General features: G+C 39.6%; 2 protein-coding genes across 11 annotated transcripts in view; both read left to right on the top strand.

Annotated features, from left to right (window-relative positions):
• The window catches only part of Rc3h2 (ring finger and CCCH-type domains 2), a 56,863-nt gene extending 47,972 nt beyond the window's left edge, over nucleotides 1–8,891 (top strand). For 9 of the 10 annotated variants that reach the window (XM_052182378.1, XM_052182376.1, XM_052182369.1 and 6 more), the window contains 2 exons: nucleotides 7–155; nucleotides 1,383–8,891. In XM_052182378.1, the coding sequence (XP_052038338.1) occupies nucleotides 7–155; nucleotides 1,383–1,578 (345 nt within the window). In that variant the 3' untranslated portion in view covers nucleotides 1,579–8,891. The remainder of the gene's footprint in view (nucleotides 1–6; nucleotides 156–1,382) is intronic. The other variant, XM_052182379.1, reaches the window with a different exon arrangement.
• Nucleotides 8,892–16,457: 7,566 nt separating this feature from the next.
• Nucleotides 16,458–27,236, top strand: Pdcl (phosducin like). Its single transcript, XM_052182368.1, has 4 exons — nucleotides 16,458–16,633; nucleotides 18,629–18,805; nucleotides 20,374–20,555; nucleotides 23,416–27,236. Exons 2-4 carry the CDS (start codon nucleotides 18,634–18,636, stop codon nucleotides 23,965–23,967), a joined length of 906 nt encoding a protein of 301 aa, XP_052038328.1. The 5' UTR covers nucleotides 16,458–16,633; nucleotides 18,629–18,633; the 3' UTR covers nucleotides 23,968–27,236.
• Nucleotides 27,237–27,520: the final 284 nt, after the last annotated feature.

Raw genomic sequence — 27,520 nt, 5'->3', positions numbered from 1 at the left:
TCTTAGGAAATTTTGGACATACAACTTGGTATCAGTTCTCAAAATGATCAGTTGCTCAATGGAACAGCAGTGGAAAATGGTCATCCAGTCCAGCAGCACCAGAAGGACCCAGGAAAGCAGAAGAGACAGAGTTTAGGTGAAGACCATGTGATTCTGTGAGTGTGAGACAGACCCTTCATAATCAGAGGGTATAGGACATAAATACTTAGAGAGGTAGATGTGCTGTTAGATTCATTTTTTGCCTTTTTCTATTTAGGGGGAAACTTGTATAATAAAGTAATGATTTGGTCAGTCTGCTTATAGAGAAATTTGAGCTAGCAAAGCAGTTTATTTTAAAACCAAAACTTAATTTGGGGATGAAAGTTCTCTTATCTCTAGCATCAGGTTAGAGATAACCTTCAATCTGAGAGTCTTCAATTTGGATCAAACTTGAAGATCACAGGATAGAAAAATAAATCCTAGATTATTACTTGGGAGCACAGGCAGAATATGCTATTTACATGTTCTGGGTTGTCATGGAATCTATAGCAAGTCTCAAAAACATCTCCACAAAGTATCAAAAACAAACCACAAGGGGTTGGAGAGGTGGCTCAGCAGTTAAGAGCACTTGCTTTTTGTAGAGGACCCAGGTGTGGGTTCCAGCACCCACATGATGGCTCATAACCATCCGTAACTCTTGTTCCAGGGGTTCAATCCCCTCTTGCAACCTCCAAGGGCATCATACACATATGGTGCTCATACATACATGAAAGCAAAACAGTGTATACATAAAATAAATCTTATTTTAAAAACTCTTAAAAACTAAAGCAAACAAAAACCTGTTTTAAATGTTTTTTGTTTTAAAAAAATCATGTTATGATGTTCTTGGCTATTATATTCCTATTTTATATAATTTTTGCCAAATATTTATTCCTGGTCATAAAATACTGATTAGATGACACAAATTATCAAGTTTAGTTTTTAAATTTGGAAAATATGACCTTTTTAGTGACTTCTAGTACTTTAAAAATTATTTAATTTTTATTTATTAATTGTTATACGTTTGGGTGTTTTGACTGCATGTACGTCTATGCACCGCGTGCAAGCCTAGTGCCCAGAGAGGCCAGGAAGGGCATTGCTTCCCCTAAGATTGGTTTTACAGACAGTTGTGAACTGCTGTGTAGTATTGGCAGTTGAACCCTGATGTCCTCTGGTAAAGCAATTGTATTTTAACTTCTGAGAACCTTCTCTTTAGCCCCTATTTTATACATTTTTTTTTTTTATAAATAAAGAAGATAGGCTTTTTTGTGGGCTTAGAGTTTGAAATAGCTCTCACAGAGCAAATATGGTAACTCTTAAATTGTACTTAAAGTTAATTTGCTTTCACTATCATTTTCTCTCAGGGAGGAGCAAAAGCCAATTTTGCCGGTAACATCTTGCTTTAGCCAGCCACGCCCAGTGTCTATTAGCAGTGCAAGCTGCCTCCCCATCACCACATCTGTCAGTGTTGGCAACCTCATTCTGAAAACTCACGTTATGTCTGAAGATAAAAACGACTTTTTAAAACCTATTGCAAATGGGAAGATGGTTAACAGCTGAAAAGAGTCTCTGCTTTCAAATCTGTGACCACACCATGGAAGCATTTACACTAGCTTTTTATATATATAATATATATTATATAATGTATATTTTTTTTAAAAAAAAGATATTACTGGGGGCATCCATTTCCTGTGGACTCTTTGATACTTCAAGCCCTCTTGCATTAGCATTATGAAAAAAAAAGAAAATTTACTTTACTAGGGTAATGTTCACTTTCCAGAAATTATTGGAATTTGGACAACATTTAACTTAAGCTTCAAGCAGCTTTTTATGAGTTTGTAGCAATCCGGTGCAGTAACTGAGCCATTTCCTATTTTAAATGGCTTCTACAGTAAATTAACAACTCAGTTATTAAACTAGCAGGATCCTACAATGATACATCTAGTGAAAGTAGAGTTAATTAACTAACTTATTTCTATTTTATGTTTCACTGAGAGAAATTTCCATCTCATTCCAGCTGCTTTATTTATCTTTTTCATTGGACTTTGCATGGATTTTTCTTTTATTCTTTTCTTTTCTTTCTTTTTTTCTTTCTTTTTTTTTTTTTTTTTTGTTTTTTTTTTGGTTTTTTTTGTTGTTGAGAGTGGAGTTAGATGTTCTTACCATAGAGTTTTACAGGGTTATATTATAGCTTTCTTTACTGCATTATATGTAGAAGTGTGGTGCAGTGCTTTTATCTGTAGCATTTAATTTTTTAATTTTCCATTTTTCAAGAATAGTTTCTGCTTTGTTAATATTTATACACAGGCTACTTGTTGAAGTAATTAATTAAAAATATAACCAAGTGCCTAAGTCTTTCAGCTGATGTACTAGATATTAAATTCTCCTAAGTTATGCAGAATCGTTTTTACAATTTTGATAAATTATGCACTAATGTAATGGCAATTTTTTAAAATGCAGATTTAAGCCTGTACATTATTGAATCTGATGACTTGGCAAAAGAATCAGGTGCTTTCAGCTTTCTTGAGAAAACCCTGTATGTAGCGTTTGCACTGACTAACAAGATGGTATTGCTGGGTCTTTAATTTAAAGAAATTAATTTGGGTGTTCATTGCATTATTTAGTTAGATATTGTTTATTGTTACTTCATGTTGGGTTTAATTTTTCTTGTTTTCTGACTGTTAGGTTAATAAGACTTTGAACCATGTAGTAGTAGAACATTGGCTAACATTACCCATACTTAAAAACATGAATAATTTATGCCCTGCCATAATGTGACTGAAATTTTCACTTGGCATCTGAAAGTATTCAGTATGTTCAACCAGCCCTTCCCCAGACCTGTGGGTGGTAGTTTATTGGAACTTAAATTTCAGTCAATATTTGAAAACAAAAGCTGGGCATTCCTTTCTGGTAGTAATCTAATAGTTTGTCTTTTTGTTTTTCCTCCATTTCTTTAAGATTAGTTTGACTTTTATTATTTTTTAATTAACTTCTGTGAAGTTGTTTACTCTGAAAATTGTACTGGAATATTTTAAGCCAAGCTGATCTTTCACCAGGTGTACTGTATGTAAGGGCTTCTCCTGCTAGCAAGATGCTTAAACAGGATCATGTTATTGGTCGTCTGAGCTATTTAGTTATTTTACAAAAACCACAGCATTGTATCAGAGAAGATTTTGATAAAAGTTTTGTGCACATTTCCAGGGGTGGGAGGGTTAACATTTCCCTGAAATTTCTTGATTGGAATGAGTAAATACTCGTGTTTGATACCTGTCTTAATGAACATGCTCATAAGGTGACTGATACGTTGTAAATAATACCTGAGAAACAAAGGGGTAGTTTTGATATTCTGGTGTCAGTATGGAAGATCTTACACATTTATTTAATACTCAAGTGTATGAAGATGTTTGTTTATAACATACCAGCACAGCAGCCTTGATTTCGTTTCCTTTGGTTAGTACTGTACCTTTTTGCCATGGCCAGTGCTCCCCATCCCTACAAAGACATTTTATTTATTTTACTCTGTAACCTAAAATGAAGAGGAACAAGAGTTTTAAACCATGTTACATTAACTTATTTCTGACATAAATTAGCCTAGGATATTACAGGAACATGATTGTTATATAATTTATATCAGAACCTTTCTATAAATATGAGCTTATTACATTTGAAATGCTTCCAATGTACTTTTTTTCTTTCTTTTCTTTTTTTCTGTTTGTAATTCCAAAAAGGTTATATAAACCAGTCTGTCTATTTCATGGATATTTAATAGTGAGATCTTCCATGTTGAAGGTAATGTATTTTTTTTTAAGATTTTAAAATTGCTATTTTGTTACAAAATAGAGACCTATTAACAGTTGAGAGCTCCTTATGTGCCCTCAGGGAAAGAACCCTCTGTGCAACAGAACTACACGAACATCTTCAGCACTTTCTGAGGGTGATTATATACTACATAAATTGATCTTGTGTATTTAACCTTATCTTTTTAATTTTAAAGTTGAAATTTTGAAACATGGTTGTGCTCTGCTGGAGGGGTTGGGATGCTTAGGTGTTTGCCTACTTGTTCAGTAAACTGCATTTCATCAGTGTATGTGTACACCTGCCAACCTTATTGGTGTGTCTTGAACATTTATAGGAAAATAGTGCTTGTCTTGCAGCAGATGATCCCATAAACCAATAACTTCTTATTCTTAAATGTTTACTCTTTCTCACTAACAACATAGGAATTGTTTTTGTGTTCCCATTATCCTGTATTGCATCTTTTATGTGGTGACAACCTACTGACTGTTTTAGTGGGTTTAATTTGAAATAAGGCTGTTGGATCTCTGCCACTTAAGAAGAAAGAACAGTTCATCTGACCTTTCTTCAAAATGGTACCTGCTGATGTCACAGAGGAAAATAGTACAAACAGACTTAGAATGTGGGTTTTTTTCTAAATTGGGGCAATTATCACTTTGACCCTTTATCAAGATGACATGATGAACACATTTGGGATCAGAGGCTACAGCGCAATAGAAGAGAAACTTTGTAATGTTGGTATCTAAACTGCTTGTATTGCCTATGTATGGGTCTAATCAGGAAAAAATAGTATGAAGTCTGAAAAGCAGGGAAATGGTGTAGGTTTCCTTATTTTTTTCCCTGCTAGTTTTCTGAGTCCCAATTCCTAGTCTATGTGCCGCATTCAGATGCTGTGAATATAATATCATTAGTTTTGTGTGGGCTCCTTTCATTTTATGAATTCTAAGAGTTCTGTGTATATTTCTTCTAGATGGTACCTACACAAATTAGATTTCTCTTGCCTTTGCCACTAAGACTTATTTCAGGGCCATGCAATGAGTCAGTTATGTAGGGACAGTTGTACATTGTAATTTTCAAGAAAAGGTAGCTCTTAAGGCCAGTGGCACTGATCCTCGGCTTTCATAGCTACTTTATAAGAGAATTCAATGAAGCTCCATTAAAAAGCTAAAATTTCCCATTGGTATGGATCCTAGTCACTTTGACCCAGATTCTAAGTTGATGCTAAGTTAACAAAGCACACCCCGATTTTATATACAGAAGATTAGAGAATGCAATGATTTGTAGGACTTTGAGTGGGATCATTTAACTATTTGAAAAAATTGTTTAAAAGCCAACTCCCCTACTTTTTCATTTTAGATGTGATAAAGCCCATGTTGTCTTTTTAGCCAGGGATAGAACTTGTAACAGTCGGACTCGGTATGTAATGTCAGCTCTGAATCTGAGTATTTCTTCCCTTGCATCTTTGAGTCCTTTTCTAAGCAGACTGTCACCAATACTGGTAACTAGTCATTAAAGAGAAAAGTTGCATTGCAGCTATTTATTAGTGTCTTAGAACTGTTCTGTGTTTCAGTGAATGAAGAGTACCAATGGGATCATTTACTGTACCTCCTTCTACTGAAGGGCCCCTTCTGCAAGCAGACACAAATGAACATGCTCAAGGAGTATCCCGTTTTCTAGAGATTAAGTTTGCTAGTAACTCCTTTACACTAGCCATTTCTTTGTATCCCTTTGCTGGCAAGGGAGTACAAGGAGTCAAACCACAGATCAGAACACCCCACATTTGTGTGGAGACTTATTTTTACTCTAAGGGGAGTTATTCCCCCAAGTCTGAAACTGGCAATTTTTTTTTTTCTCTTACATAAAAATTTAAAACTATCCCCCAAACCAGTGGAAAACAGACACTGGCTGCACTTAGTACTGCCAAGAGCCAAGGTCATTTGCACATATTCCACCAACCTGTCACGAATTAGGCCTCACTTTATAACCCAAGGCATGGAAGTGCATGCATTCTCTTAGCTGGGCAAACAATTATACTGTAGTTGTGATACAACACACGTGGCTTTTATTTGTACTGCACATACCCACTGTACAGCCACTTGGGAGTATCGTGGTTAGCTTGCAGCAACTGCCGTCTGCATTTATACTGTTTATTGCATATTCTTTTCCCTGGAAGTGAAAGAGAAATGTTTTTCTTGTTGCATTGATTACATTTTATAAATTTGCTTAGCTGGAAAGTTTGGGAAAAGAGGCCTGTTTGTCAATTGTACAACCGATTGTGAAGCTTAGTGTGAATATTTTTACGTCTGTATTAGACATTTTCTTTGCAAATCTATTGTTCGATTGAAATGTAAATGAAATTAAAGATGGTGTACACCCATCATGTAAAAAGCAGGCACCATCTCTAAGATGGATTTAATGCTCATTTTTAAGGCATATACTCAGCTTCTATTTAAAACTATAAAATAATTCTGTACAATGAAATGGGGAATATATATGGGAATAAATTCTATTCCATTTATTTCAATTTGAATTTCCAAATTGTAATGTTTCCCTTTGTGCTATAGGAATAGGATTAAATGGGGGGAAGGCTAGGACTTATAAGGCCTGTATATGGGGGGAGGGCAGAGATGGAACAATGAGGGTTGTGATGATAGTGAATAGCAAAGAGTGAATTCTGTGTGTTTTTGCTGTAGCACTGAAGTGAAGAGATATTAGCTTTGGCTGTTCACAAAATAGAGCATCATGATTTTCAGTGTTTGAGAGAAAATTGATGGAAAGTTTGCAGTACTTGACATGTATTTGCATGCACAAAATAAAATTATTTGTCCACCTTAAAAGTTGTTTGCTTAGTGTCAATGTTAAGTTTATGGTATGTTTTAGTTGTCTTGATTTTTCTTGATATATCTTAATAAAGCTGGAAAGACTCTTCTTAAGTAGGGACTTAATTGATCACCTACTTCATTGGTATATCATTGGGAAGTAAATAGACCCAAAGAAGTTGAAATATTTCTTAATTCTGTCTGACATTACATTCAATAAAGAGCACTTTCTAAATGGGATGTGGTGTAAAATAGATAATACTGAACTTAGAATCTTTGGGACAGATAGGAGAGAGGCACAAATAGGACAAAGTCATTCTGTAGGCTTCAGAATCTTTTTTTAAACATGGCCTAAATCTCAGCACCATTTTTATTGACCCCAGAGTACCTTTATTTATTCACCCAGCTTATGTGTTCTAAGCCCCCATCTGTGCTGGCCTTTAAGTCTAGGTTAATGAAATGAGCTCTTTCCCTGGATGCTCATAGTGTGGAAATAGGAAAGACCATGTAGAATAGCTCTGAGAGCTACATACAAAGGGGCCAGTTGTACTTATGTTGAGCAAGAGGAGGTGCTTCTGGGAGACAACCTCTGGTTAGACTTTAAATCCTGCATGACCTTTTTACCAGTAGTAGACTACCTTCATGACCCACTTGATCTTTACACCTATTTTGTATTTTAATTGTTTTATATTTGAGATGTCATATAATTTGCCAAAATCTTATAATCAAAAAGTAATAGAGTCAGAGTTCTGCTGTCTTTCTCTCTCTCAAAAAGGTAATGGTGATAGTAGTTGGATCCATTTTCACTTAAGTAGAAAGTGTGATTAAGAGATGGGGCTTCATTGACTAATAATATAAACGGCCAATTCACAGGGTTCTACGTGTTATATTGTAGATCATTGTCACCATTTCCAGACAGGAAAAGAGATAAATTTGCCCAAGTTCATACTGCTAGAAGAGGTAGGTGGACATTGAATACCATGGAAGTTATATGTGCTGAATGATTTAAGACTTTAGAAAGGATACTTTTGCAGTGATGTAAAAGATGTAGCTGGAGATAGACCAGCAAGGAGGCCAGGTCAACTCTGTAGGTAAGAAGTGTTGACTACATGAGCAGCTGGGGAGGAAGAGATGAGCCTCAAGACTGGGGATGGAGGAGAACAAGCGACAGATTTGCTGTGCAAATAAAATTAGACATCTTTACATTATTAGGGAGTAAAATTTGCTTAAAGATTACAAACTAAAGACAGACATAATTGTTACATGCAGTCTTGAATGAGCCACAGAGTGACTTCAGAGTATAGGAAGACGGAAGAAAAGCCATGAACAAGTGACCCAGGCAGAGGATAGGAGTTATTACAAGGGTAGGGTTTCAATGTAGCTCAGGTTGGCCTTGAACTTACAGTTTCCTGAGTGCTGAGGTCATAGGTTTATACCCTTGCACCAAGCAAGGAAAGGAAGTGTCATGAAGGAAATGAAATTTCTGGAAGATTTATGGTTAATACCTGTTGAAATAACTATATGCTTAACAGGACAGTGGTGATACACACCTTTAGTCCCAGCACGTGGGAAGCAGAGACAGGTGGATATCTGAGTTAGAGGCCAGCCTGGTCTACAAGGACAGCCAGAGCTGTGAGTTCCAGGACAGCTTCCCAGAGAAATTCTGTCAATGATCAAATAAAATTATATGCTTAACAGTAACTCAGATGCTCATATGACCAGTACTTTCTTCAGGTCTATTCTCAAAACCCAACGTCAGTGAGGATCAGATGGAAAGTAAGGAAAGGTGTAGTTTAAAATAGATACCTAAGTCCAAGAGAACGGAGATCAATAGAGTATTTTTTTAACTCTATTTTTAGATAGTTACAGATTCAGAGGAAGTAACAGAAAGTACAGACATTACCATGTACCCTTTACATAGTTTGCCCCCTGGTAGTATCTTACATAACAAGTACAATATCAGAACCAGAAAACTGATATATGCAATTCATAGGCCTTATTTACACCTCCTCAGTTTTTGTATGTATTCACCTTGTATGCCTACGCAAGCAGTGGCGTGTATAGGTGTTTTTTGTGCAATTTTCTCAAGTGTAAGTTTGTGGAAAGGCCATTGCTAAGATAACAGAGCTGTTTTTTCTCATTCATTCTTTTAGCCCTTTAGATTCACATTGTTTTTCTTCCCATACTTTAAACCCTGTTCTCCATCTTTGTAATTTTGTCATGGTGACAATGTTATATAATAAATGAAATTATACCATATGTAACCTTCTGAAATTGGCTTTTTTTTTCCGAATTTAGCACAAGTACCTTGAACTCCATCCAAGTTGTTGCATGTATTAATAGTTTGTTTCTTTATTTGCTGACTAGTATACCGTGGTAGAGACATACCATGGTTTGTTTACCCATCATCCATTAAAGGGCATTTAAGGTGTTTCAATTTTTTTACTATTACAAATAAAGCTGCTATGAACATTTATATAAATGCTTTTGTGTGGATATAGTTTTATTTCTGAAATATTAAGAAATAAGCTGGCATTCTTGTCTACTCTGAAGAACATGATTTATACTCTGAAGCCCAACTTAGATGAATTCCTTAAAAATTCAATTTTCCAGGACTGGCAAGATTGTTCAGTGGGTAGAGAATGGGTTATTCTCCCATAAGACCTGGGTTTAATTTTCTCAACATGATAGCTCACAACTATCTTAACTTAATCCCAAGGGATCTGATGTCTTCTGGCCTCCACAGGCAAGAGGCACTCATAGTGCACAGACATACATGTAGGCAAAACACAAAAAAAATTTTTTTTAAATTTCAGAAAATTGAGTTTGTTAAAGTGGATACATGATGGTGAAGAAAAATGATATTTTCCTGTACTAGTTTTCTGTTGTCACATAAATTACCACCCAAACAATAACACAATAGCACTTAGTCTCCTACAGATTCTGTAGGTCAGAAAGTTGAAAGTGCATTAAAGTAGTCTGTCCTCTGAGTCTCTTGGGAAAGCAATCCAGAAGTCAGTTGGCATTGCCGTCATCTCTCTGCTCCAGTGCGCAAGGACAAGCTTTCAGGTTCACTCCCATGATGGTTGGCAGCATTTTCTTCCTTAAGAACTTTGGAATGAAGGCCTCAGACTTTTGCTAGTTGGAGACCAGTCTGTCAGTTCCTTGCCAGAGGGGCCTCTGTAGGACATCTCATGGTAGGAGATTGGATGATATTGGCTTATCTAAGTGGCAAGAAAAACCATAGAGCAAGCAAAAGTACCCTCATTTCAGCATCACTGACCTGCTCTGTGGCTACAGGAAATCCTGTCCTGAAATGTTTCTCTAGTGCCTTCTTACTGAGAAAATCCCATGGTGTCACTGTAGAGCAGGGGAAATCTTTGAGGAATTATGACTGTCATCAAGGAGTTTAGATTGAAGACTAAATTGGGACTTGAGAGGCAGTAAGTTTGTCAGCCAAATAACTTTCACAAGCTACCTATCATGACTCTGCACCTACTAAGGAAATTGGGTCAATTACAGAAAATAGTCCTATGAAGAAAATGCCAGACCCGGATGGTTTCTTAAGTGAATTCTATTAAATACTTAGAAATAATGCCAATTTTACAAAAGCTCTTAATAGGAGTAGTTAGCTTCCAACTAGCTTTATTAAACCAGATGTTTTCGGGTTCCTATTTATGTGTTGAAACACCATTGACTAAAAGCAGCTTAGGGAGTAGAGGGTTTATCTTAAAACTCTCAGGTCATTACATCACTGAAGGAAATTAGGACAGGCACTCATGGCAGGAAGCTGGAAGAAAAAACTGAAGCAGAGATGGTGGAGGCTTACTGGCTCTCCCTGTGATCTGCTCAGCTTTGCTTCTACAGCCCAGGACTACCTGCTTAGAGGCATGACATCCAGAAGGGCCACCAGACCCATCTCATGGAATCATTGTCTCAAAACAGGTTCCTTCTTCCCAGATATATAGGTTTGTGTCAGCAAACCTGATACCAGAGTAAACCTGACAATAAAATCAGACAATGGCATTGCTAAAAAGTCTTTGTGATTACAGATATAAAAAAATCCTTAATATGTCATATACATAAAGATTTTAGTATATAAACATAAAATATAGCACATCAAGTCCAAACATGGCTTATTTTTGAAATGGCAGGATTGGTTTTGAATTTGAAAATCTAATTGAGCATAATTAACAGAATAAGGCTTTTTTTACTTTTTTAACTTTTTGATTCTTCTCTCTCATATATATATATGAGAGAGAAGAATCAAAAAGTTATATATATAACATTCTGATATTCTGATTGCAGTTTCCCCCCTCTTCTGCTCTCAGCCCCTCCCCCTACTTCCTCCCTCCCCCAGATCCGTTCTTCCTGATCCATTCTGTTTTCTATAAGCCTGAAGGAAGATCACAGATTAGGACATCATTTGACTATTCTCTGATTTACCACCACCACCCTAACCCCCATAACTTTATAAGTTAATTATTTGGTGTGTGATCTGGGTAGTAAGACAAAAGCAGTGGTGAAAGGTAAGCTTGCTAAGTGCTGGGATCAGGCTAATCCATTCATTGGCTACTCATCTGGTTTCTCCTGCGGGCCTGCACCAAGGAACAAAACCCAGGTCCTCTGGAAGAGCATTATAGTACTAAAATGCTGAGCCATCTTTCTAGTCCCTCTCTGGAGGTTTCTTGTCATCCACCTCCTCTACCCACTTCTCAGCAGAGACTGCAGCTTACACATGGTCTTGAAACTAAGCTCAAAGTCCTCAAAGCAGTAGATGGTCTTCTTGGTTGACATCTTTCCAAAGAGACCATCCAGGAGGAGCCCCATATCCCCTTTGAGTTTTTCTCCATTCCAGCTCCTGCCTAGCCCTCAGGCTGGAGGTCTCTGGGGTGACTTGGGGCACTGGGCCCATTCCAACCTGGGGCCACAGTATGTCATCCTTGCCCAGAGCTTGTATGGCAGGGTTAGCAGTGGGGGTGAGAGGGCATGGGGATACCTTGCATATCTGAGTCTGGCCCAACTACTAGCCTAATCCTGGGCCAAATGGGTGGACTTAGGTCTTATGGCTCATCCAGCTCTCCTAATCCATCACCCCCACCACCCAGTTGGGCCAGAAGATGAAATTCTAAATTTCCCAGTCATGCCCTGATAGAAGGGGTACTACTTTTAAAACTCTTGTAAATCTAAAATCATCTGAAAGTAATGTGTTAAGAAAAAAAAAGAAAAGAAAAACTGGGTGTAAGCAAGTTCTTTTCAATGAAGTGATGGTAAATCTTTGTTGTCAATGTGACTGAATTTAAAAGTACCTAGGAAACTGAACCACATCTCTTTGTCTATCTGTGAGGATTTTTCCAGAGAGCATTAGCTGAGAAGGAAAGATGGGAAGACATCCTCGGAACATGAGCCGGCACCATACCACAGGCTAGGACCCAGATGGAATAAAAAGCAGGAGAGTCAGCCAAGTACCAACGTTCCCATTTCCTTGAACACCAGATAACCATATCTGCTCTGCCACGATGCCTGAACTTTCTGAAATTTAAGAGAAATAAATTTCTCTTAAATTATTCCTACTAGGTATTTTGATTACAGTGGTAAAAACTAATTAATACAAATGGATAAGGATCTATTATAAGGCCAAGAGAAGGCTCAGTGGTTGAGTACATACTGCTCTTTAGAGGATCCAAATTTGATTCCCAGCACTCACATCCAGTAGCTCCCAACTGATTCTAACTCTAGCTCCAGGAAATCCAACACTCAGGCCACCCTGGGCTCTGCACTAATACGCACCCATATTCATACACATGCATACACAATAAAATTATGTTTACTTATCCTTTCTAAGTTTTTCTTCTTTCTCTTGGGTTTTATTGTTTCTTGATTCCTGTATTGACTATTTTCTTTCATATAAATTCTCTCAAACTTTTAAGTTGCCCTTTTGAGATAATTATAACCTTTCTGGCTTTAATTATGTTATCTAACCACAGTCTTCTAAAAATTTTTACCTAAATAGTCTCCATCTACTTAATGTGGGCTGCACTCATTGTCTCATTCTTCCAACCCCATTGTTGGGGCTTAAATCCCTGGATTCAAGCATCCTAGCAAATATACTAGGTTATAAAGTTGCATTATAAAAGCATGGCTTCCATCTTAGAGTTTTATTTTTAATTTTAATTATGTGTATATGTATATATTTGAGTGTGGATTTATGAATGTTGATTGCAGTGCCCATGTACCCAGAAGATAGCATCATATCCCCTGGAGCTGGAATTATAGGCAGCTGTAAGCTTCCTGACGTGGGTCCTGGGAATAGAATTTGGGTTGTCTGCAAAAGCACTACATGCTCTTAAAACTTTCATTTTACGGTCCTACATCCTTCTCCAGCTCCTTCATCTTAGGTTTGGGCTCTCTTATTAAATGGAGACCTCATAGGAAGACCAACAGTCTCAACTAACCTGGACCCTCAAAATCTCTCAGACACTGAGCCACCAACCAAGCAACGGACACCAGCTGATATGAGGACCCCAACACATACACAGCAGAGAACTGTCTGGTCTGGCCCCAGTGAGAGAAGCACAAGAGACTTAAGGCCCCAGGGAGGCCTAGGGAGGGGAGAGATCTGGCCGGGTGGGTATGGGAGTAGTAATAGGGGGGTGGGAACACCCTCTTGGAGAAGGGGAAGGAGGCATAGGATGAGCAACTGTTGGAGGGTGGACCAGAAGGGATTGTTAAAAAAAAAAAAAGATTAAAGAATAATAAAAAAAAATAGTTTAAAAGTGTGTGTGTGGGTCCAATATGCCATGGAGTCAGTTCTCTCCTTTAACTCTATGGGTCTCTAAAATCAAACCCTGGTTGCCAAACTTGGTGGAAAGGGCCCACCCATGGAGCCATCTTGCTGATTTTTTTCTTCCCCTTTATTTTCTTCTTTTTCTTCTCTGTGTCCTTTTATAAATATCATGCATGTGCACACGTGCAGACACGCACACGCACACACCAGCAGCAGTAGCTAGGCATAGATTGTAAGGAAATTCAAGAAAACTGGAATCCAGGCTTGTGATGCATACCTGTAATCCCAGTACTTGAGAGGTCAGCCAGGGTCAGAGTGAAGCTCCTGTCTCAAAGAAGCACGTACACCCCCCCCACCCCCGCAAAAAAAAAAAAAGCCAAATAAGATACATCAAAAACAAAACAAAACAGAGTTGGGAAGATTATTCAGCAGCTAAAACACTTGTGCTTCTTCTCAAGTATAAGGACCTGAGTTCAGATCTCTGAAAGCCAGATAGACAAGATGGCCCATCTGTATAATTCCAGTACTTGGAAGGTGGAGAAGGAATCTTTGCAACAGGCTGTTCAATTTAAATTGACCATCTCAGGAGCTCTAGGTTCAGTGAGAGACCTTGTCTTAATGGATACAGTGAAGAATGCTGAGGAAGACTCTAGAAGTCCACCTTTAGTCTTCATATGCACCTATGTATGCCCACATTCAAGCACACCAAACACTTAACCATGAAGGAAAAATAAATAAAAGAAGCCCATGAAGAAACCCATGGTTAAACTGTCAAAATCAGCTGTCAACCATGAATGTCAGCTTGATAGTGACTTTCTGTTCCCTTTTGCCTCACTCCAGCTGATGATTCAATGGTATCCAAGAGTTTGACTTTAAGATCATAGAAACCTTGAGCAAAGGCAGCTAGCAAGACTTGCTCCAATTCCTGAGCCTCATAAACCTGCAATCATGATCATTGTTTCCCTCCAGTGTTACCACAGTATTTTGCTATAGCAATGACTAATAACTACACTTATATTTCTTGGAAGTATAAAGAAATCTAAAGGAAATATTTTTATAAAGGATGAAATATTGGGCTCATAATACAAACTATGGTCCATTTATTTTCTAATACATTTATGTCACAGTTGTTATATGATTTTACAACTCAGAACTAAATTCAGTTTATGTTTTTCATGTACTCATTGGCCTTTTCTCATCCTCTCAGTATCAGTGTATCCTTACTTTGAGATCTTATTTCTTTCTCTTTCTTTTCTTTTTTTTTTTTTTTTTTTTTTTTTTTTTTTTTTTTTTGAGACAGGTTTTCTCTGTATAGCCCTGGCTGTCCTGAAACTCACTCTGTAGACCAGGCTGGCCTTGAACTCAGAAATCCGCCTGCCTCTACCTCCCAAGTGCTGGGATTAAAGGCATGTGCCACCACCGCCCAGCTGAGATCTTATTTTCAACCTCTTAAATCTTTAGGCGACATGAAGCCTCATCCCTGTAATCCTAGTACTTGGGAAGCTGAGGCCAGAGGTTTATTTTGAGTTTTAGGTCGGAATTGGCTACACTATGATACACTGTCTCAGAAAACAAAACAAGGAATCTTTCCCTGCCTAAGAACCACTAGTCAGGGTTTATTTTTGCAGACAGTCCAAGAGGATGAAGTCTGTCATGGCTGTTGGAGGGACTGAGGCAGCCGGAGGCCTTAGTTACCTTGTATCCACAGTTAGGAAGGTAGAACAATGAAGGCTTGTGCTCAGCTCATTTTCTCCATTTGATCTTTCTGTCCAGGACCCCAGCGGTTGAATGGATCTTCTTACCTCAACTAATCTAGCTAGCGAACCCCTCACAGGCATGTCTGAAGGCTTGATTCTTCAGTGATGCTGGATCTTGTCACGTTGATAGTCGACCTGAACTATCACACCTGATTTCAGTGAGTTGCAGGAGGATTATTACCACTCAAAAGGTGCAATGTATGTTTCCTTGTGGTCCCAAATAATATGCAAAGAACTCAAGTGTCACAATTGCCAATGTCTAGTGTAAATTCATTTTCCAAAATAGTATTATATAATAACAGGCCACTTTTAACCCAAGAATCACTTCTTGTCTTCCACCATGCCTGTCCCAGGGACTGAACGTGGGTCACAGGCACCTTTGCTTGCTGAGCCATTTCACAGGCCTTCAAATATTCGCTAAAAAATATTTGCAGGGATCTCTTTTGCAGAGGCACTTTGAGTGCTGGCTGTGCCACTTAAGGATGGATCACACACACAACATCACCATGCACATAGAGCTGAATAAGGTCAGGTATTTATACTGAACCCAAAAACATAATCGTTCCTTAGGAGCTTTTTAAAATGAATTGTTTTAAAGGTATGTTGGGGATGGGAGGACTGGAGGATGCTGTCTCTGGTTGTCTGAACAAATAGTTTCCGATGAAAATGTGAACATAGACAAATTTGTAGTAACACCTAGGTGGTTCTAGAAACACGAGTCGACAACCCCCCTTTTCAAATTAAGAGTCCTATTTTTAAACACTATTTTATATAAGCTCAGCATATCTGATGTTTTTAATTTGCAAACGGTTTTAAGAGCAATTTCACAGTTGTGAACAAGACATGCTAACTAAGCAGTTTGAAATCACCCGAGGTTTAACAAAGTTTTCAAAAATAGGTTAGTTTCCTTGACCTCTTTATCTAGAATTTTCAAAGGTTACCACCATACACAACTATAGTAAACTCTGTAAACTATCGAGTCGACTATTTGAGTAACATTAGTTGATAAGTTACTGAAATTTCTTCAGTTGTCCATGCCCGTTTCCTGTCCAATAATCTAACTCAGGTTGTCATAAAACTTCAGTTCTTTGAGTTACTTATTCTTGAAGAAATTAATGTTTTTGAGCTATTTTTTCGCCTTAATATTCATTTGTAACTTCTCGAAACTCGGAACGAAAGTTAATAAAATCTTATTTTAAACTAGAAAGACACATCGAGGTGTTTTGTCCTGAGCTAAGACCCGTAGCTCCTCCTCAGACTCCGAGTTAAGCTCCTTGTGATTGGGCAGCGTGCACCCGCCATGACGCCGGAAGGCCGTGTGATTGGTCCGCAGAGTCCACGGCAGCTTTTCCCTGTAGCTCAAGGCTTTCGGTCACTTCTCTCTCTCTCTAAGCGAGTGTTCTTGCAGTGACTGGAGCTGCTAGTCCCGAAGAAGCAGACCGAGCGAGCGAGGCGAGGTGACGAGCTTCAAGGGTGTCGGCGGGAGGAAGTGGCGGCCTAGAGATGGGTGGGGCAGGAGTCTCGCCATGGGGCCCGACTAGCTTGCCTCCGGGCTTCTGGTTTCCAGCTTCTCTTGTACTTCTTAAATTCCTATCGCGACTCCGATGGTCCCTCTTCAGTACCGCCCTCCTCACTGTGCCCTCCCGGCCGGTCTTCCACACTGCTCCGCCTCCTCGGCCCGCCCCTCCTCAGCCCTGCCGCGCTCATTGCTCTGCCTCCTCAGCCCCACTTTCCTTACGGCTCCGCCTTCCCCACCCTGTCCTTACTGCTCTGCTTTTCTTAGCCTCTTGTCCCGGCCCTTTTGTCCCATAAGCCCCGCCTTCCAGGACGCTTAGCCCCGCCCTTCTCTGCTCCTCCTGCGCAGCCCCGCCCTCTTCACTGTCCTACTTTTAACACTCCTCTGCCCTGCCTCTCTTGCAAGCCTTTCACTGGCCCTGCCCATCTCACTGCTGTGCCTTCTCTGTGCCTCTCCTTAGATCCTCCGCCTCTTCAAGTTTACTATCCCCACTTGCGGTTTACCTTCTGCTCTGCGCGTGCATGCCGCTCTGTCTACCAGTGCTCTCACCTCTCAGCAGCCCAGCCTCCTTAGTACACTCCTCTTCTGGCCCTGTTTCTGGCGCAGCACTGATGTCTCTCCGACCCAGTTGTGGCCCTCTGGCACATCCCTGACAAGGACTTTTATAATTCCTTTCCTTGGTGCTGGCACTTTCCTCTTGATTGCTTGCTGTTCAGCTTGCATAGTGCTGTGTCCTGATGGTTCTGCTGTTTGGGAGAGAGATTAATTGTAATAGTGTAAATGCCACGTGTTAAGTCTCTTCTAAAGGCAGCACAGTGTTGATATTTGTATGCTTAGAGGAAGGTTTTTTTTTTTTTTTTTTGGACTGGTCATTCCTGCTGGATCTTTATTTTTAAAATAATTATTTATTATATGTATGTGAGTACACTGTCACTGTCTTCAGACAGACAAGAAAGGGCATCATACCCCATTACAGATGGTTGTGAGCCACCATGTGGTTGCTGGGAATTGAACTCAGGACCTCTGGCAGAGCAGTCAGTGCTCTTAACCACTGAGCCATCTCTTCAGCCCTCCTGCTGGATTCTTTTTTTGTTATTGTTGGGTTTTTTTTGTTGTTGTTGTTTTTGTTTTTTTGTTTTTTTTTTTGAGTCAGGGTTTCTCTGTGTAGCCCTAGCTGTCCTGGAACTCACTCTGTAGACCAGGCTGGCCTCGAACTCAGAAATCCACCTGCCTCTGCTTCCCAGAGTGCTGGGATTACAGGTGTGCGCCACCATGCCCGGCCTCCTGCTGGATTCTTAAACAGACTTCTAAAGTACTGAACTGTACCTTTCCCCAAAATATCTGCATCCCAGGTGTTCTTTAAATATCTGGCTCTTATTTAGATTTTGCTGTGGAGACTTGCTGTAGCTGGTTAGAATTGGTCCAACCTGAGACTATGTGTCTAGGCTCTTAGTGAGGCAAGGAGTGAATGACTTAGTTTCAACAGTATACCTACCCTTGGTAGTCCCTGTTGAAGTGTTCCCTGAGGACTTTCCTCCAATTTGTTAGCTAACAGTCTTAAAATTAAAGAGTATATGAATAAAACCCAGGAGCAGTAGATCCCTCTTACCCAGTTCCCATGAGTAGACAGACAGTAATGCACCTCTCAGGCTTCTGGAATCATGCATCAGTGGGTCTGTTAACAGCCTCAGCAGTTGTTGCAGAGCTCAGCAAAGAAATGTGCCTTATCTAAGCCTTGGTTTTGCTTGCTATAACAAGCCTGGTAAATTATATCATAGATCCAGGGTTGGGGTTTGTTGAGATTCTGCTTATGAAAACACCATAGGAATCTTCCTATGATGTTGTGGGAAGTCAGTCCAGTGTATCTTGTATGGTTCAGATTCATGGTTTCCTTGCTCAAACCAGAAAAAAAGCCTGATACATTGTTCTCTTCCAGGCACCATGACAACCCTGGATGATAAGTTGCTGGGGGAGAAATTACAGTACTACTACAGCACCAGTGAAGATGAGGACAGTGACCATGAAGACAAAGACAGAGGCAGGGGAGCCCCGGCCAGTAGTTCCATGCCTGCAGAGGCTGAGCTGGCAGGTGAAGGCGTTTCAATCAATACAGGTACTGGAAGGATCTGAGCTCTGGAAATGGACTCAAAAAGTGTCCTTTAAAGTGTGTATCGGTTAGAAGGTCTGCTCTCAGCTGGGCGGTGTTGGCGGCGCCTGTAATCCCAGCACTTGGGAGGCAGAGGCAGACGGATTTCTGAGTTCGAGGCCAGCCTGGTCTACAGAGTGAGTTCCAGGACAGTCAGGGCTATACAGAGAAACCCTATCTTGAAAAAACCAAATCCAAAAAAACAACAACAAAAAAGGCCTGCTCTCTTTTCTCCAACTCCAGCCCCACTGTCCATCCAGAGATAACATAGTATAGTCTGTCATTGCTTCTGCCCTTTCTCTGTGTAGTGCAAATCTATATGTATATCAGCATGGAAGGGAACATCCTGGACTGCATTTGACAGTCCGTAAGTCATATCTGAGAATACTGGTAGGACTAGTTCCTAGAAATGGCATTTTTATACTATTATTGTTTTTAAATTAAAGTTTATATTATTATTGTATGTATATGCACAGTCTGTACGCATGATTACAATTCTGAGATACCAATATGGAGATAAGAGGACTATTTGGAGTTGGCTCTTTCACCTTTACAGTTAAATTCCAGGAATTTATTTACCTTAGACCTCAGGAGTGGACTGTAGGGTCCCTATGTGGTGAGTCATCTCAGTGCCTCTTATACTATTGTGTATTGCTTTTAGTTTGTAACTTTCTACTTCTGGGGATTGGCCGAGGGCTTAGTTCATGCTATGCAAGTGCTCTGCCACTGCCCAATTCACTTTAACATCCTAATATTGTCAGATTGCTTAAGTGGAGGTTGTTCTTATAGTTTAGCCAGCAACACAATATTTTTCCTTACAGTTTTTCTCCTACTGTGCTAACAACTTTTAAAATTTTTGCCATCTTGTTGCATAAGAAATAGCCATTTTTGTTTTCTTTTTAGAGATAGTGTCTCATTTTGTTGTTCAAGCTGGCCTTGAACTCCTAATCTCAAACGATCCTCCATCCTCAGTTTCTTCAGTAGGGATTCCTGGCATGCACCATTATGCCTAGCTTATCATTGTTTTTGGAGGTATCTTTTATGTCGAGATATGCAGTACTGTCTGATCTTGCCTTCTCTTGCCCTTTGGTGCTGGGGATCAAATCTTGGCCTTTGTGAATGCTTTGTTAGTACTCTTGCAGCTGAACTGCATTCCCAGTCCTTGGTTTTTGGAGGAAGGATCTTACTATTGCTCAGGCTGACCATAAGCATGTGATTTTCCTGTGGAATGTTGATATTGCAGGCGTGGGCCACCAGGAATTCTCTGTCTCGAATTTCCTTATTCTTTCTACATGTTTCTTGTTTGTCTTTGAGTAGATAAATCATAATTTGTACAATGTTGAACATTAGGTTGGCTATTTAATTCCTACAAACTACGCTGCAGTAGACCTCCTTGTTCCCCGTGTAAGGGTATACAGAGACTCCTGATAACTGTCATAGACACAGCAAACTCCATGCTGATGTGAATTCATGTTTGCAGATATCAGCTGGTCCAAAGCCCCTTGTCTGTTCTCAGTTATGTTTGCCCTACTCAGGTCCAAAAGGTGTGATCAATGACTGGCGCCGCTTCAAGCAGTTGGAGACAGAGCAGAGGGAGGAGCAGTGCCGGGAGATGGAGCGGTTGATCAAAAAGCTATCTATGAGCTGCAGGTCCCATCTGGATGAAGAGGAGGAACAACAGAAACAGAAGGACCTCCAGGAGAAAATCAGTGGGAAGGTAATGGCTTCTTCAAGGCTTCCCTGGCCACTGGAAATGGGTGTGGTAATTCAGGAAGGGAGGTAATTAGATTTGGCTTCTGAGATGCATTGAAGTGCAGGGCAAAGCTGAGAGCTCTGTCCTAACTTGGGGTGCATCTGGGTTTGTTCTTAGCTCAGCTATACATTGTTATGGCAAAATCCCTTCCTGAGTCTATGTTTTCATTTGCTAAATTAGGTCATTACCTTTATCTTCCCAGGGTTCTGTAGCTCAAATAATCATCTTAGGGACTGGCCTTTTGTAAGTGTGGATTTATATATTAGTTCCTTAATTGTATTCGTGAATATTTATTTTGTGGAGAGAATAAATAGACATTCTGGGAGATACTTGAGCCTAGGTCCCCGACGCCTCCCTACTTTGTCAGCATTAAAGGCCTCTCTTGTTTCTTCTGATCATGGAAGAAGTGTCCGAGAGTGCCTAAGATCAGTTAGCTGTGCCTTAAAGCTAAAAATACCAGGCACCGGAGCCAGAAAGAGGGCTCAGTGGAGAAAGGGGCTTATTATGCAAGCCTGGGGACTTGAGGTCAGTCCCTTGAACCCATGTAAAGGTGGGAGGAGAGAACTAGCTCCACAGTTGTGCTCTGACCTCCATCTACATGTAGAGCATGTACACACTAACAGCAAATTGACATTAACAAATATCAGTCAGCGTGAGGGTGCAGATAAAGCATTAAGCCAAGTTGATCACTTTGACTGGGGAATGATTTCAGGTCATAAAACCTAGACAAAGGCTGTATCTGCTAAAAGACCCAGTCAGATCTGGCAAGTGGGAGAGTCTGAAGTTAGAGCAGTGGGAAGAAGATTGGTGAAAAGAATTCAGGAGGGTGCTGCTTATGACACTACTGACTCAGTGTTTCAGTTTAGTGAGGTCCTGCTTACCACCTCTAGTCTATATAGCATCAGAGATTTTTTTACTGCACCAGGCCAGAAGAAAAAAGATGTCTGTCAGGGAAGCTGGCTACAGCATAGTGTACCTGCTGCTCACAGCCATTGAGCAAGAGACACCAGAATGAAGCAGCAGTCATGTGACAGGTGTAAGAGATTCTGTCTTTGTCCTCTTAAGTCACCTATAGTAGACCAGAACTGGAAACTGCCCATCTGGCAGAAATGAGGCTGGGGTAAGGTTAGTATGATGTATATATATATCAATTTATAAAAATGTTTGGAAACATGAGGAAAGATTTATAAATTTTCATTAATTTTCTTTTCTTTTAAGACAGTCTCACTGTGCTGGCCTAGAACTCACTATGTAGACCAGGCTGTAGATCATACAGATCTGTCTGCCTCTGCCTCTTGAGTGCTGTGATTAAAGGTGTGAGCTACCACGCCCAGTCATTATATTGTTAACATTGCCTAGACACAAAAGCAGGTTATGAGATACCCATAGCTGCTGCTACACAAGTAAGACAACTACAGTCAGCTGACCGGCAGCACAAAAGTTGGGCCTGGTAGTGCATGCTTGTAATTCATGAGAGACTTAGACGAAGGATTGTTTGTTTGAAGCCAGCATGGTGTATATAATGAGAATCAGGCCAGCCTGTTCACAATTGAAAAAAAAATTGGGGCTGGAGAACTGGCTTAATGGTTAACAGCACATGCTCTTGCAGAGGACCTGGGGTTGATTCCTAGCACCCACATAGTGGTTCAGAAACGTCCATGACTCTAGTTCCAGGAGATCCAGGAGATCTGACCTCCAAAGATACCAAGCACTCATTTGGTGCACATAAATATATGCAGCAGCAAAACACACATAAAATGAATAAATCTTTTAAAAAAAAAAAGCAATTTAGAGTTTATGTTATGTGGCAGTATGTACAAAGCAGCAATGAGATGTGTTCCTTTGGAAGTTCCTTAATTGTCTTGTCTTTTCAAAACAAAGGATAAGAGTGACTAATACTTAGTCAAAACTGACTGGAATGAGAAGCAAAATGGTATTGAAGTTAAAAACTTTGAGTTTTTAAAACCTAGTTTAAGGGGCTAGAGAGATGGCTCAGTGGATAAGAATAGGCACTGCTCTTAGAGACCCCAGTGTGGTTCTCAAAACCTACAAGGTGACTTCCAACTGTTCCTTGGAATCTGACACCCTCTTCTGAACTATGTAGGCTGGGAATCTTGACACTCTCTTCTGAGCTCTGTAGGCACATGCATACCTTCTCACACAGACACATACATACACAGAGTTAAAAAATAAAAATAGATCTTTAAAAATCCTAGTCTTGTACTTTATACTTGTGTGAATTTGTGCAAATAATGTAAAATCTTTGGGTTAATACCTACATTTACAAAATGGGGTTATTAAAGCTCTTCCAATGAGATTAACTCAAGAATTCAGTGATAGGTGAATTCAGTCATAATGGCAAGGGCATGTAGTTTAATTACCACATACATGGTAGGAGGGAACTAACTCCTGCAAGTTGTCCTCTAACTTCCAAGGTGCACCATGGTATGAGCATGCTCCGCTGCCCCCACCCCTGAAAGTAAAAGTAATTAAAAAATTTTCAAAGAGGATCTGGAAAGAAGATTTACCTGTTAAAAGTACTTGTTTTTATAGATGATCCAAGGTTGGTTCCCAGCACCCATGTGGTGGCTTACAACCTTTATAATGTCAGTTCCTGGGGATCCAGCGCCCTCTTCTGGCTCCCACAGGCACCAGCATGGTGCACATAAAATATACCTCTATCCATGAAAATTTTAAGAGAGAGCTGACATAATGTGAATAAGACACTAGTGTGAAGCCTCATATGTCAAAGTACAGGGTGTATATCCACATTGATCATATGTGTTCTATGTCTGTCTTTGTTTTCCTGCTGGTTTTCGTGCAGATGACTCTGAAGGAGTTTGGTACAATGGACAAGAACTTGGATGATGAAGAGTTTCTGCAGCAGTATCGGAAGCAGAGGATGGAAGAGATGCGACAGCAGTTTCATAAAGGGCCCCAATTCAAGCAAGTTTTTGAGATCCCCAGCGGAGAAGGGTTTTTAGATATGATTGATAAAGAACAGAAAAGCACCCTCATCATGGTTCATATTTATGAAGATGGCATCCCAGGGACTGAAGCCATGAATGGCTGCATGATCTGCCTTGCCACAGAGTATCCCGCTGTCAAATTCTGCCGGGTGAGGAGCTCAGTTATTGGGGCCAGCAGTCGTTTTACCCGGAATGCCCTTCCTGCTCTGCTCATCTACAAGGCGGGTGAATTGATTGGCAATTTTGTTCGAGTCACTGACCAGCTGGGGGAAGATTTCTTTGCTGTAGACCTTGAAGCTTTCCTACAGGAATTTGGATTGCTCCCAGAAAAGGAAGTCTTGGTGCTGACATCTGTGCGGAACTCTGCCAACTGTCACAGTGAAGACAGCGATCTGGAAATAGATTGAGCTGATAATCTAGTTCCGTAGCTATCTCATTGTTTGGGCTGGAGGACACATGTCTGTATTTATTTCTGTCCTTCCTGTGTCTTCTGACTTTACAGCTGTTCTTTGTAGTCTCATTTAGTATGTGAAAAGTCAAGAAATTCTTAGATTAAATCAGAATGCTGACTCACTTTGTGGCTAGCTGTAAAGGGACTTCAAATTATATAAACAGGAAACTAGGTTCTTGAGTTGTTTACTTCTCTAGCGTGACAGCTCTGATACTGTTTCCAGTCAATATTGATATGGCACTCTTGAAGGCAATGTCTTGAAAATTGTCTTCTGATGACCTCAGAATTCTACCAGGTCTGAGAGTAGAATTCCCTAGTGAGTGTGTTCTGTGCAGTGTAAACAGTGCATTTCCATAATCACTTGATTGCAAATCATGTTTACTTGCAATCAGATGCATAGCTGTACCTTTTCTCTCTAGATCCTTCTCTACCAGGGTCCATACAATGCTGGGAATGTAGCTCAGTGGTGAACTCTTAACCTAGCATGCACATGGCCCCAAGAAATCTGATTCCCAGCACTGTCCAAACTAAAGGTTCCAGATGATGCCTAGTGCTGGCTGTAGTTTTCAGTGGCCTCTGCTGTGGGAGGCAGTGGTCCAGGCCAGCATAATGATGCATGAACAGGAAAGGGTGGTTTTTGCTGACCGCTGTCATGATGTTGGGAGGCAAGCATCCTATTCACTGACACTGGTGTGTAGAGCATGAAAACCTCAGTAGGAGGACCTTTCTGTACTCATGCTCATCAGCATCTATTCCTGATATTTAACGAGGTAACTTCTTGTTTAACCTCAACTTTCGTAAAAGCTTTTTTTGGCCTATTAGAAAAAGAATCATAGTAGAGGAAAATTGGTCAAAATACAGATGTAAAAATGGTTTAAAAATATAATTCTGCCACCTAAACACTGTATGTTTTGGTAGTTCATATATAGGGTTATATATATTCAAAAGCTTTGGTTTGTCTTTAAATAACACTGGGATCATTCTGAGCATACTGGTGTATATGGTCAGTTACTAACATCAGAAGGTTTTTGTGTTACTAAGTACTCATCTATAATACTTTAATAGCTGTTGATATTCCCAGATATACTGTAATCTGCTTGGAGGTTGGTTTTTAGAAAGATGGCAAACTTTTTATTATAAACCTTTTATTATGAAACATGTTCATCATAGAACATACAATAAAAATTAAGCTAAAAAGATATTTAAAAGCCATACAATTTTACTACTGATAATTGCTGTCACCATTTTTACAGATTTCTTTCTAGCTTTATGTGTATGTGTGTATTTATAAAATTGTCACTCAAGTTTTTTTTCCTTTTGGTTATTCTTTATATATTTTAATATCAGGGGTAAATGTGATCTGGAAGTAAATATTAGCTTTAGTATGCACACTTGAGTTTTTTGTTTGGTTAGAAACTAAGTGTAAATGAGTCTTGAAAGATCTGTTGGATTTAGTCAACAAAAACATTGTCATTTTGACTTTTTGACTAAGGAGCTCATTGGTGAAGTGAAGAAAATCATTAGGAGCAGAGACGACTGCTGTCAATATTCTAGTTTATGTCTTTCCAGTACCCTCCTTTTTTTTCAATTCTTAATAACATTGATAGTTACTGAATTTTGTGTTCTACTTTATGTAATAGTGCATACTAAACTACTTTGATGTATTGTAAAAGTTCTGAATAAATCAGTTGCTTTATAGTTCACCATTTAAATAAACCATATCATATTGACTCAGCCCCTGCATATTAGATTTTTAAATTCCCAGGATTTTTCTAAAGCATTTAACATCTTTGCAATTTGCACTGTGCTTTGGATCACTCAAAGTACAGATGTCTAGAAGAGTCACTGAAAAACTGACATTTTAAACTTTTTTTCTTCACAAAATAATTTTGATAAATTTCCTTCACAGATGCTATTCATTTTGATTATGTTACCATATTGCTCTCTTGGCTTCTTTTCATTCCTGCTGATCTTCCTCTTCCCAAATAGTTCTTATATCACTTTGAGGTCTTTTGGGTTTGATAGTCCACTGCGATTAGTTATGGTTGCTCACATGAACATGAGTAATGGATTATATTGACTGGATCTGGGCAACTTAACAGCTACACTGCTGAAGAAAATGTCTCCCCTTTTTCTCAGCAACCATTAACTTCCAATAGCTCCTTAGGAAGGGGTGAGACCTCCTGAGTCTCTCTTCCATCCATGGAATAATTAATAGATCATAATTATGTATATATATAATATATGAATATAATGTTTTGATTATATTCTTCCCTTCTCTTACTCCCTTCACCCTCCCACTGAATCCTTTTGCAGTGAATCCCCTTCTTTGATGTGTGTGTGTGTGTATGTGTGTATGCTCTCCACTGCTTATAATTCCTTACATGAGTATTGGATGGGGGTTATTTACTTGACTAAGGCAACTTAGTGGCTAATCTTCACCTAACAAACACTAATTAGGTAAGACCTTACCAGCCTCTCCCTTATCTATGATGGGATGCTAATGGGCTCAGTCTTGTTCAGGTAGTTAACTAGTGTGATGTCATGTCCAATAGTGTCCAGAAGACAACAGTTTACAGTGCTCCTTCCCCATCTTCTAGCTCTTACATTTTTTTCTGCAATGTTTCCTGATCCTTCCAGGGGTTGATATGGATGTCCTGTTCAGGGTAAACATTCAACAGACTTATTCTTAGCATTTTACCTAGTTAGATGTCTGCATTAACTGTTGTTTATTATAGACAGGAACGTCTCTGATGAAGGCTGGAAGCAGGAACGTATGGATAAGAACATGAAAGCAATGAAGGAAGAAGGATTTGTTTTGGCTCATAGTCCGAGGGGATAAAGTTCATTGTAGTGGGAAGGCATGGCGCCAGGTAACACTATTGGTAACAGCATGTGGCAGCTGATTGTCACACAGCACTAAGGGGGTAGAAAGACCTGAGCTAGATCTGGGACTATCTACCCCATGTTCTTATGGTGCTACATCTACCAGGTAATCTTCATGTCAGAAGGTTCCTCTACCTCTCAAAATAGTGCTACCAGCTGGGAACCATGTATTCAGACACAAGCATGTGGGGGATGTTTTTACATTCAAATTGTAACATTTCAACTCGCCAGTAGGCCTGTGGTCATCATTTTGTTCTTTTATATCTGTGTATTATGAATTCTGTTCCTCTCCTTCCATTTCCTTTCCAGCCTGTAAAAGCATCCCCCCTCCATATATAAATAAATCTCTTTGCCTTTGGTTTTGTTTAGTGTCACATAGATCTTAATTGGGACACCTATTTGATTATGAAATTGGAACTAACTACCTGAGCCTGGTGGGCTCACCAATAATATAACCAGATATACAACATGTCTTTCCCCCTACTGGACTCTTCTTGATGCTTGCAGATTAGCAGCATGTGGTACAGCCCTATGAGATCAGCAGTGTTTTGAATGAAATGATCCTCGAAATCTCATGCTTTTAGCCACTTGGCCTCCAGTTGGTGGAGCTGTTTGGGAAGATT

This window comes from Apodemus sylvaticus, chromosome 5 (assembly GCF_947179515.1).
Source record: "Apodemus sylvaticus chromosome 5, mApoSyl1.1, whole genome shotgun sequence".
NCBI lineage: Eukaryota > Metazoa > Chordata > Mammalia > Rodentia > Muridae > Apodemus > Apodemus sylvaticus.
This window is presented reverse-complemented; position numbering and strand designations above follow the sequence as displayed.

Excerpts from the sequence above, each read along its gene's own strand:
- Pdcl (XM_052182368.1), top strand. The coding sequence starts at position 18,634 with ATGACAACCCTGGATGATAAGTTGCTGGGGGAGAAATTACAGTACTAC. Across the intron at positions 18,806-20,373 it reads AGGCGTTTCAATCAATACAG|GTCCAAAAGGTGTGATCAAT; the intron begins GTACTGGAAGGA and ends TGCCCTACTCAG. Across the intron at positions 20,556-23,415 it reads AGGAGAAAATCAGTGGGAAG|ATGACTCTGAAGGAGTTTGG; the intron begins GTAATGGCTTCT and ends GTTTTCGTGCAG.